Source organism: Pavona decussata, unplaced genomic scaffold (assembly GCF_977016875.1).
Source record: "Pavona decussata unplaced genomic scaffold, jaPavDecu1.1 SCAFFOLD_233, whole genome shotgun sequence".
Taxonomy (NCBI): domain Eukaryota; kingdom Metazoa; phylum Cnidaria; class Anthozoa; order Scleractinia; family Agariciidae; genus Pavona; species Pavona decussata.
Window position 1 is genome coordinate 1,466,457 of NW_028145638.1, and position 12,103 is coordinate 1,478,559.

Sequence of the window (12,103 nt, forward strand, 5' to 3'; positions counted from 1 at the left end):
AGACAGAATTGCAACATACTAAGATAGAATTATAGATAAATGCCTAGACAATGAATACAATGGTACCTTACAGTACCAAGTACCAAGTTTTAAGTACAATACCAGCAATGCCCCACAGGGCGAAAGGCGTCACGTTCCATTAACTGTGTTTTACAATTTTGTTGTAAAACTCTCATAATAATATATTATATTCATTGTTATGAGTGTAAATTAAAAAATGAGAAAACTCTCATTAATCTCATTCTAGTGAGATTAAAAGGCTTTTCAAATAATAATAATAATAATCATAATAATTCTTTATAAATAAATTTATTCTAAAACAGCATGTACACGAAATGCAAAAGTCCCTTAAGAATTTCGTAAGCTTTCTTCAAGTCAATCGTTCCTTATTATAATACCTATTTGCATGGTGCTATAAAAATCATAACCTCCGTTAGGTAGATGTTTACCTCCTGTAGGTGGATGCTATGAGTTGGTAAAAATGACAATTATGAAATTCAAGTCAATGATAGAAAAGCTCCTTATTATCCCAAGTTTCCCTGCTAGAGTGTAAGCTTATATGCGTATGAATGGACTATTATAAAACATAAACTATAAAATGTACACTGTAGGCTACTCTACCTCCCTTAGGTAGATGTCAACCTCCTGTAGGTGGATGTTATGAGTTGGTAATAAATGAAATGACACTCGGGTCAACGATTAGAAAAGCCCCTGCAAGATTGTAAGTTTCAATGCTTGCAAATAAGCTTTCCATGTGTACGATTGTGCCAGTATAACACATACGATACAAACGTGGTGCTATAAAACATACCTCCCTTAGGTCGATGTTAACCACCCGTAGGTCGATGTTACCTGAGCAAATCTTGCCTGTAAAGTAAAAGAAAAAAAAACAAATGTCATGAAGGTTTTTAAAAAAATGAAATTCGGCATTTTAAAATCAATTTCCACTTGATAAAATTAGAAAAGAAAAAAACAAACGAAATACGCATCTCTCAAATGGCCCCTTCTGCAGTTTCAATGTCAATGTCCCCGCTCGTGATGTCACGTACCTCCCTTAGATCGATGTTAACCTCCCGTAGGTCGATGTTACCTGAGCAAATCTTGACTGTTTTCATAGTTTCACGTTTCTTCCACAAATCGAGCGTAAAATCCTTGAGATCAGTGTTCAGACGAGGAGAAACGAAAGTAGAAAGAACTCTGTATTCTACCATAAGGAATCCTAACAAACGTTCGAAGTCTTTATTTCACCGACGTCGTACGCCATTACTACTGAAAGAGAGTGAATGCAGGTCAATTTCCGGTATAATCGGATCTCGGATCGTGACTGCTCCGAAGAATAACCCGGTGACGTCACCTCCCTTAGGCCGATGTTATCTTTTCTCAACCTTATAAGGAGCCCAATCTCGTACCCAGAGTCCTCAGGCTTCTGGGCGACAGGGGAGACTCTGGGGTACTGGAATTTTACAGTCAACTCTCTCATGGCGACCACTTCTCGTAAGCGACCACCTCCCGTAAGCAACCACTTCGTAAACAACCGTTTTGTTTCTCAGTTAAATACTGTTTCAAGAGCTCTCTCGTAAGCGACCACTACTCAAATTTCTTAAGGGACCGCGACCACGTTTTTGGCCAGAAATTACACATATTCTTTTGTTTTCTGTTTCCGGCCAAGCGACCACCCAACATAATCACGTATGATCGTTAGTAAATCATTACTCAGAAGAGACAAAAGTTCAATTTTTAATGACGCTTCCCCGAACTGCTGACAGATAATAACAATTTACAGACAGAGAAGATGACTATAATTAGATCTGTAGGTAAACGGGAAATGTTACAGTGATCTGTTCCACGATGTTATACAAAGTTTGATCAAGAGAGTGAATAGATGTAAAAAAATCAAATTAATTAGTTTCTATTTGCCTAATTTTAGCTGTTAAGGTAATATTTTTATGTAATTAATTAATCAATCCAGTATTAGGCTTAGTTTGTTGATCTTTCCCGTAAGCGACCAACTCTCGTAAGCGACCACTTTGTCGTGCCCCAAGGGTGGTCGCTTACGAGAGAGCTGACTGTATTACCACAGTGCGGTAAAACAATGCAAACCATTACGAGGCAGCCAATCAAAAACTTTAAACAAAATTCCAGTTTCCCAGAGTCTCTCCTGGTGACCACCAGCTGACCAAAAAGCCAGAGGACTCTGGGTACGATATTGCGGAGCCAGTCGGCTTTCAGGATCTACGGCGCGGGAGATCTCCCGACCGCCGACTCTCGCGCTGTCACACTTTTGCGCTCCCGGCCCCCAATAAAAGGAACGCCTGATCGCAGGTTATGGCGAGTGTAAACGTTCTGCTGATACCCCGGGAAAACGCCACTGGATACTGTAAGAAATTTATCGCGCTGAATTTTTCAACTGCCCTGCGCAAAGGCATAGTTTAACTTCGCAACCAAGGTCATGATGACAGACATTTCTACTTGCGGTGACAAGTTCGTTAACCCGCCACCACTGCCAGGGTCTCTGAGCTTATTCTTCGTGTTTTCAATTTAACATAGTTGCTGTTGTTGTTATTATTATCATTATTATTATCATTATTATTATTATTATTATTATTATTATTATTATTATTATTATTATTATCATCATTATTATTATTATTATTATCTGTAAGCTATGAGGTTTCGTCATTCAGCGTCACAATGAGCTCAGAGATCTGGAGGCTGAACTCCTAAGAACAGTTTGCAGTGACGTTGAGACTGAGCCAATTCTCCTAGACATCTCCGGAGAACAGTTAAGTAGACCCGGGAGTAGAGGATCCAACAAAGCCCAAGATGCGAGATTGGATATCCATGCACGTGGATTCTGGGAGCAACGACGATCGGCATTCTTTGATGTAAGGGTTGGCCACCCTAATGCTGAATCGTATAAGGACCTGAAGCCGCAACAGATCTATCGTACGCATGAGAATGAGAAAAAGCGCCTGTACTCAAGGAGAGTTCTCGACATTGAGCATGGAACATTTACACCTTTGGTCTTCACTACAACCGGCGGAATGGGCAATGAATGTTTGAGATACCATAGTCGATTAGCGGAGCTGATTGCTATCAAGAAAGGGGAGCAATATGTCATACAGTTTGCCAACTGTGTGACATTATGAAATCCAAAATGGCACCATGCGGGATATTTAAAATCGAAAATATGTGATCATCGAATCCTGTTTTGTCTGATTCAGGTGTGCTGATTTGATTTACCGCCAGTTTTCACAGCATTTAGGCTAACTTCAGACAAGCACAATAACTATTGAAGGCAATATTTACTGCATACTTAATTAGTCCCTATAGGGGATAGCACAATCTCTTGCACGACTCGATCGTTCTTAAAAAAAGAAAAAAAACTGTTAAGTAACAAACTGAATTTGTTGTCTTATAAGTGCACTAAAGTGTTTTAGGAGTGTTCATTACCAAGAATAGAAATCACTCCGTCAATACCCAGTATCTCATTTTGGACAGATCTCCTGACTGATGGCGACATAACAAGTTACATGACGGTGCATTTGCATTTGCCATTTCTGTTGTGGGACAATGAAAGACTGAAAGGGCCAATTTCCCTTTTGGCAGAGACAGGTGTTCCTTTAAAAACTCTCATTGGACGACAAAGTAGTTTATGACAATTTGGTAAATAATAGCGTTCCGCCCTCCCTTCTTCTGGCATGCAAGTAGTTTTCTTCACCCATTCATTTTTGTCAGGATCATAGCATCTAATTTCGATACTGCATGCAAATCCAATACTTATGCACTGGCCTACATAAAGCCGCTTATTATCAGCACACAAAACCATGGGATACTCAATGCTCTGCAGGCTTGCTATAAAGTGCCATTCATTTGTAGTTTCATTGTACACTTCACAACTTTTAAGTTCTGAGACTAGCTCCGAAACTACAAGACCACAAAGAATAAAAACTTTCCCATATGCAGCCGCACCACAAGCATCACATCTCGCTTCCTGTAGGTCAGCTATCTTGTCCCAAGTGTTTGTGTTGAGGTCATACCTGTTGGCATCCCTTACAGTCTCGTATGTATAGTTCCTGTATGCGTTCTCTTCTGCTGTTGAACCACCAAGAAAATAAATAAAATTGTCCTTGGCAACGACGCACATTCTTTCTTTCCTGCCCCAATCAAATGAAGTTATATCCTCCCATGAGTTTGATTCCGGTATATACTTCGTGATCACAGACACATGCCTTCTCCCACAAAGTGACATTCTCCCTGTCCATTCATGGGTGGAAAAACAAACCCACTTCGAATTCTCACAAACAGGGCAAGATCTATCTTCAGATACCAAAGCATAAATTTCCTTTTCATTTCTAACAAATACGTTGAGCATTGTTCTTGGTGTTGTGTAAGGCAAAAATTTCCAGCGGTTTGAAAATGAATCATAGTGTGTAATTTGTCCGCGTCCACGGGAAGGCATAAAATACAATTTACCACGGCAAGAAGCCGAGAATTCGCTGTATTCTGCCACGCCAAAAGGCCGGTTTTTGCCAAGGTCGGATCTTGTCATCGAGTCCTCCCAAAGATAGTAAAAACCTGGAATTCGGCACAATCTGGGTGAGTAGACAACTATAACGGGGATCTCAAGCGACTTTCTCGGCTCAACACTGATAGGATTATAGTCTTTTGAGGCAGTGAACTTTATAGCGTCTCTAACACGATCTATGCAACCTTCATTATCATTCACAAGATCATTTGTCACGATATCACTGCGTAGAAAGTCACGCGATATATAAACAAGTCGAACTTCACGAAACAACTCGGCAAAATATTTCCTTCGCTTGTTTTTATCGTGATCAATCCATGTTAGAATGATCGTGAACACATCTTCCTCGGCGTTAACATTTAACTTCATTGCTCGACAGATTCAAAAAATCTTCCGTCGCTGCTACGGTGGCGAAATTTTCAAAGATGAAGTTTTTTGCGTCGGAGATCAGTTCGTCGCATCGAAATCTTTCGGCCAAATGATAAGTTGAAATTGAGTTTGAAACATTCAACTTCTGTGCCAAAAATTTCCCAGCGATAGTTTTCAGATGCGGAAGAACCAAATAGTCCGCCATCGCGATCAAATCTCGAGCATTGTCTTCAGCTGTAATCTGAACAATACCAGTGTAAATATACTCCAATATGTCGCTCAAGCTGGCTCCCGTTAGCATTTCCAAGCGTATGACTCTTTCATTAGATTCCCTCATGTCGCTATTAAAGAGCTTTTCAAAGAAAGGGCTTGCCTCAGAAAGAACACCTCTGTGAGCTTTGAATTCTTTCCCATCTTCAACCACTAAAATGACGTCGAAAGGATGATCGAGGGTTTCTTGTGGAGCAAAGAATTGTAGTTTGATCCTGCTCGGAATGACCGCAGCGGCTTGCTTTGCAGCTTCCATCAGAAATGACGATGAAGCTGATTTTTAAGGCATGGGCGTGCACTCCAACCTGATGCAAGTTGTTAATTTTATTACAGCTCTTAGGTGACGTTATGACGGTCGTGAAACAATTGTTTTAAAATGCAAATTATCTTCGCCAATTATTATGTAGATCATCAATGGACAGGTGTTTGTGATCACGAAACAAACAAAATGTCAAAAATCTTCTGGTCGAAATCTCGACCATGGTAAGAGTAGCGACCTCCCAGGCAGACGTCGAACCCCTAAGGACGTCTGCGTGGGAGGCTATATATGGTAAGGCAGGAGCTTATGGTCATAAGCTCCTGGGTAAGGTCATGATGAGAAGTAAGTGGTCAATGTAAAAATTGAAATAAAACATTAAGGTGACATTTACTATAAACTCCGCAGTTGTCAAGTCTGGAAACTAGGCCTGAGAGAAATCAAGAATTTTAATTAATTACAATTTCAAACAGTAAGATTGCTGCGTTTGAATTTTGTAAGGGTTATATTATTGATTGCATCAGTTGAAGACAACATAACAGGGGCACCCGACGGATTGTTTCGGTAAATTATCTGTTCGGAAGGCCCTTAATCCCCTACAATTTGCTCAAGGGAATTTTCACCTCAAACGTTCGTGATATGGGAAATTTAAGGCCTAGTGTTTTCGGATTGATAAAAATGTTGTTTCGGGTACCAAGAAAAGGTCAGCTAAGATTTTCGGAAAGGAAATAAGACCTACGGTTTTCGGGAAACGGACAAAGATGCCCTAGTAATTTCAAAAAGATTCAAGTTCCCCTAGAATGACCGAACACATAAAAATATTATAGCGCGGCCTAAAATGACCTTACAGAGCTTTAGAGGCACTCCAGATAGCTTAAAATGGCGTTTCAATGGATCTGAGAGAAAACTGCCGTTGGGTGCCCCTGTAAGACAAGATGCTGCTTGATCTTCTGTTTCTCCCGGCAGCCTGAGGCTAGGGGAAGATGAAACACGCGCGAGAGTACAAGTGTGGCAGAACAGTACTTTGAATAACCAAATTACTAATTAAAATAGGTCCCAATAAAGCCCGGGGGATGATTCTCATATGAAAGGGGCGAGGATGCTCGTCGTCTCGCTTAGGGGAGTGTAAATTTCGGATTTGGTCTCACTTAGGGTGTTCCGGGCAAAACGCCATTATATTTAGCCATGAAGGTTGCATGCGAAAAGTCATTTTGCCTGTGTTTTAAAATGGTCTCCTGAGGGGTCAAAAAAGCTTGGGCCACGCCCGGTTTGGTCTCCTTCCAGATGTTTAATTCAAAATTTCTGACGAGCGTCTCCGCCCCTTTCCTATTACTGAGAATCCCCCAAAAACCGAGATCTCGGTAACCCGGCCAGCCCGCCTTCTCATATGAACTCATTGAAATTTTTGTAAAGAAAAGAGTGGCTAGGCGAGATCGCGGAAACCGAGCCAGCCCGGTCGACCGGGCTCATATGTAGAGGCCCTTAAAACCAGAGCTTGAATGTCTTGAATAACTTTTAAATAAGACGGTCACAGAATCAAAATATCACACCAAGAAACAATCGACATTCAACTTCTTAAGGCGGGCGTACACCTGAAAGCCGTTTTCATGCCGCTTAAAATCGGTTTAATGGAAATATCTCGTTCCCGTTTCAAGCAATACAAAAACCCTATGCTCAAAACACAAATCAATGTTTTGGGGTGTTTTGTAAATTTTTTGGTGTTTTTTTGGTATATTTGGGAGGAGAGAGTTTTTCTCAAAAGAGTGGTAAAATTTGGAGAAATAAGAAATAGTTAAGATTTGATGTAGTATAAAAATTAGAATTGATATATGGACACCCAAACAGTCTCCTACCAACCTGGTGTGCTCTTGGGTTGAGGGCAACTGTCTGTTGGTGTTCCAAAAATAATTTTCTTTCTTTTTGCCCTTCTTTATTTTAAACCTCTTAAAATTCCATTCAAATTCACGTGTACCCCCACCTAAAGAGTAGTAATAAAGTATAATACCCCCCCCCCCCACCCCTGCATCCTACCGCCTTCCCCTAAATGAAAAGAAACAAATAAATGACTGTACTGCCCGGGGGGTGAGAGGATTCTCATATGAGATGGGTGGGGATGCTCGTCAAAAATTTTGAATTAAACCCCTGAAAAAAGACCAATCTGGGTGTGGCCCAAGCTCTTTTTACCCCTAAAAGAGACCATTTTAAAACACAGACAAATAAAAAAATACAGAGACCTTCACGGCTAAATATAATGGCGTTTTTCACAGAACACCCTAGGTGAGACTAAAATCCGAAATTTATACCACCCCCCCCCCCACACCCCCCAAGAGAGACGACGAGCATCCCCGCCCCTTTCATATGAGATTCCCCCCCCCCCCCCCGGCTCTCTCTGTCCTTGTTTCCAGAATTGACATCTGTGGAGGTTGTATATGAATGCTATCTTAATTAATTTCAATTTGCACATTGACCTTTTACTCACTTATCATGGTCATGGTCGAGATTTCGACCAGAAAATTTTTGACATTTTGTTTGTTTCATGATCAGAAACACCTAGCCTGTCCATTGATAATCTACATAATAATTGGGGAAGATAATTTGCATTGACCACCCACATAACGTAACTAGAGCTGTAATCTGAAATGGACCACTTGCATCAGGTTGGAGTGCACGCCCATGCCTTAAAAATCAGCTTCATCGTAATTTCTAATGGAAGCTGCAAAGCAAGCCGCTGCGGAGATTCCGAGCAGGATCAGACAACAATTCTTTGCTCCACAAGAAACCCTCGATCATCCTTTCGACGTCACTTTGGTGGCTGAAGATGGGAAAGAATTCAAAGCTCATAGAGATGTTCTTTCAGAGGCAAGCCCTTTCTTTGAAAAGCTCTTTAATAGCGACATGAGAGAATCTAACGAAGGAGTCATACGCTTGGAAATGCTAACAGGAGCCAGTTTAAGCGACATATTGGAGTATATTTACACTCATATTGTTCAGATAACAGCTGAAAACAATGCTCGAGATTTGATCGCGATGGCGGACTATTTGGTTCTTCCGCATCTGAAAACTATCGCTGGGAAATTTTTAGCACAGAAGCTGAATGTTTCAAACTCAATTTCAACTTACCATTTGGCCGAAAGATTTCGATGCGACGAACTGATCTCCGACGCCAAAAACTTCATCTTTGAAAATTTCGCCACCGTGGCGACGACGGAAGATTGTTTGAATCTGTCGAGCGAGCAAGTTAAAATGTGGATTTCAAGTGACGAAATAAATGTAAGCGCCGAGGAAGATGTGTTCTCGATCATTCTAACATGGATTGATTACGATAAAAACAAGCGAAAGAAATATTTTGCCGAGTTGTTTCGTGAAGTTCGACTTGTTTTTATATCGCGTGACTTCCTACACAGTAATATCGTGACAAATGATCTTGTGAATGATAATGAAGGTTGCATGAATCGTGTCAGAGACGCTATAAAGTTCACTGCCTCAAAAAACTATAATCCTATCAGTGTTGAGCCGAGAAAGTCACTTGAGATCCCCGTTATAGTTGTCTACTCACCCAGAACGTACCAAATTCCACGTTTTTACTATCCTCGCGAGGATTCGTGGTCAAGATTCCTTGGCAAAAAACTGCCTGGCGTAAACATATCCGAATTTGAATTAAGTGAATTCTCGGGTCAGCTTCACTTAGCTTCTTGCCGTGGTAAATTATTTTTTATGCCCTCACCTGGAAGCAGAAAAATATTACACTATGATTCATTTTCAAACCGCTGGGAATTTTTGCCTTACACAACACCAAGGAGAATGCTCAATGTATTTGTCAGAAATGAAAAGGAAATTTATGCTTTGGTATCTGAAGATAGATCCTGCCCCGTTTGCCAGAGAGGGAATTGGCGTTGTTATTCCTCCCATGAATGGACAGGAAGAATGTCACCTTGTGGGAGAAGGCATGTTTCCGTAATCACGAAGTATGTAGCGGAATCAAACTCATGGGAGGATATAACTTCATTTGATTGGGGTATGAAAGAAAGAATGAGCGTTGTTGCCAAAGACAACTTTATTTATTTTCTCGGTGGTTCAATGGTAGAAGCCAGCAGGAACTACCCATACACACGTGCATACGAGACTCTGAGGGATGCTAACAGGTATGACCTCAGCACAAACACTTGGGACAAGATAGCTGACCTACAAGAAGCAAGATGTGATGCTTGTGGTGCGGCTGCATATGGGAAAGTTTTTATTCTTTGTGGTCTTGAAGTTTTGCAACCAATCAGATTCTCAGAACTTAAAAGCTGTGAAGTGTATGATGAAACTACAAATGAATGGCACTTAATAGCAAGCTTGGTGTACTTTCCACATGCCGTACTTACAGCATGTGCTGATAATAAGCTGTATGTATTAAATGAGCACCCTGGACTAACATGTGATATAGATATTAGATGCTATGATCCTGACAAAAATGAATGGACTGAAAAAGCTAATGAAATGCTGACTGGCTTTCGTGAAGATTATTGTAAAATGATTTGTTGTCCAATGAGAGTTTTTAAAGGAACATGTCTCGCCGGCAGACGGGACATCGGTCCTTCCAGTCTCTCATTGACCCACAACAGATCTGGTAAATGCAAATGCACGGTCATGTAAGTTGACACCTTTCGTCGCCATCAATCAGGAGATCAGTCCAAAAACAGATACTGGGTATTGAGTGATTTCTATTCTCGGCAATGAACATCAAAGACTCCAAGCTGTTCTGACTATTTGACCAAATGTTCAAGTTTCAGTACCGTATTTTCTCGATTAAACGCACCAGGCATTTATTTAAAATTCCGCAGCTTTGACCTGGCGTTTTTTCAAGGCTGGCGTTTAATCGGGGACCGGCGTTTATTAATGAAATGCGATTTTCAGCCATTTTTCCAGGTTGATTACAGATTACAGATCCTCGGAGACCTAGGAGCAGTTTGTCAGTGCTGGACAATTTTCCCCTCAATTACCTGAAGTTACAGTATTATGGTAGCGTACATTCGGCGTGTGTACTATGTTGCAATCAAGATTTGTATCACTAACAAACAGCACATAAACAATATATAAATGATGTAGAAGAAAGTAAACGATATGAGTACAAAGTTTGAAGTTTATAAATGGTAATGTCGCCAACCTCCTTGTTTGTGTCAGCCAATGTGTGCAAATTATAGCATACCGTACTTGGTATGTCGTAACAGTGCCATTCAAGAGGTTACCATTTACTTGTAACTGGTCCTTGTGACCTCGATCCCTAATAAACGCTGGGGCCCCGATTAAACACACCCGTTGTTTATTTAAAAAGCAGCAGTTTTGACCTGGCGTTTATACGAAGCTGGCGTTTAATAGGGGTCCGTCGTTTAATCGAGAAAATACGGTAAGCGTTATTTCACACAGTAGACATGTTTGAGTCTAGGTTCCTGCTGATCATAGCCTTCCTTCTTGATGAAGTAACCAAATTATCTACTCCTCCTTGTTTGTAGCTTGAGAAGCATTTGCTGGCACAGTATCCCTGGACTTTTTCTTACTGTCCAATTCTCTGAAGAAATTTCTCCAGCCAAAGCAACTGCATTCTATAATCATGGTCGCCAGACCACGAGGTTGTCTATTGTAGAACTTTCTTGTGTCCACCAATGCTTGCTTGTAATCATCCTTACTGGAATTGGTCCACACATTATAGATTGGAGTTGGGAATGGTGTAAATGCAGACAGCGAGTAGCTACAAAGGATACGGCAAAGTCTTCCATTTCCATCTGAAAATGGATGCAAATCAAGTAGCTCAAATAGGAGCCATGCAGATGTTTTGAATAAATTGTAATAATAATCATAACTCTTTAATTGATTCTTAGTGCACGAATCAAACAATAAATTGTATTTATCAAGTAAGTTATTCACGGCGTTTTTCATGTCTCCCGGGTTTTGATACTCGTATATTTCTCCATTGAATTCCGCTATCCTTCTTTTGTTGCTCATTTCTCCTGGTTTTGTATAATCCTTCGCCGGGAGCGGAATATCTTGCAGAATAATTCGATGAGTTTCTTCCAGCAAACTAGCCTCCAATAGTCCATAATCACTTGCCCTTTCTTCGCTTTTAATTTTTTCCAGCAAATTAATATAAGCTCTTTCTAGGTTGATGGTTTCTTTTTCTTCGATCGACTGGGAACGGTTCAATCGACTGTGCGAGGAACGATTTCTAAGAGCATTTGTTGTTTCCTCCAGAGTCGAAAATCCGTGTTCTTCCTCTTTGTTAACATGAGTGATAAACTCGAGAAGGAACTTGTCTTTCACCTCTTCAATCAGTTTTTTATCATAGTCACCCTCTTCCTCTTTCCATCTCTTATGATACTTCATGATATCAGAGATCATTTCTCCAACCGTCATACCTTGAGAAAACGCTTCCTGTGTACCGTGTGTACGCCATTTTGGGTTTTCCAAAGCGTCGAATGAAATCAGATTTTTGATGGGATAGCCCACTTGATCACCCATGTAGAAACGTGTCTTGGTTGAAATCAGCCTGAAGAAGGTGAATTTGAAGAAAAGTTTTTACTCTACCGCAAAACGAAGACTACAGGACGTTTGAAATTTCAAAAGAGCGCGCGATGATGAAATGCTGATGAAATGTTTGAGTTGTTTGTGTGTTGTAGTGACGTCAGAGGGTCCACGTGCGT

At 40.7% G+C, this 12,103-nt stretch overlaps 2 protein-coding genes and 1 pseudogene across 3 annotated transcripts; 1 reads left to right on the plus strand and 2 right to left on the minus strand.

The window, feature by feature from the left end:
* Positions 1-1,466: 1,466 nt before the first annotated feature.
* LOC146458303 (kelch-like protein 40) lies at positions 1,467-5,615 on the minus strand (annotated as a pseudogene).
* A 2,405-nt stretch (positions 5,616-8,020) lies between these two features.
* On the plus strand, positions 8,021-10,197 carry LOC146458304 (kelch-like protein 40). Its single transcript, XM_085090730.1, has one exon. It carries the CDS (start codon positions 8,130-8,132, stop codon positions 10,059-10,061), a length of 1,932 nt encoding a protein of 643 aa, XP_084946856.1. The 5' UTR covers positions 8,021-8,129; the 3' UTR covers positions 10,062-10,197.
* Positions 10,198-10,759: 562 nt separating this feature from the next.
* LOC146458305 (uncharacterized) lies at positions 10,760-12,054 on the minus strand. 2 transcript variants are annotated; one of them, XM_085090732.1, is made up of 2 exons: positions 11,819-12,054; positions 10,760-11,188 (listed from the first exon to the last, which is right to left on the minus strand). In XM_085090732.1, the coding sequence occupies exons 1-2, from the start codon at positions 11,919-11,921 to the stop codon at positions 10,899-10,901; spliced, it is 393 nt and encodes a 130-aa protein (XP_084946858.1). In that variant the 5' UTR covers positions 11,922-12,054; the 3' UTR covers positions 10,760-10,898. The 2 variants fall into 2 exon arrangements, with proteins under 2 accessions (XP_084946858.1, XP_084946857.1); XM_085090731.1 differs by having other exon boundaries at positions 10,760-12,054.
* Positions 12,055-12,103: the final 49 nt, after the last annotated feature.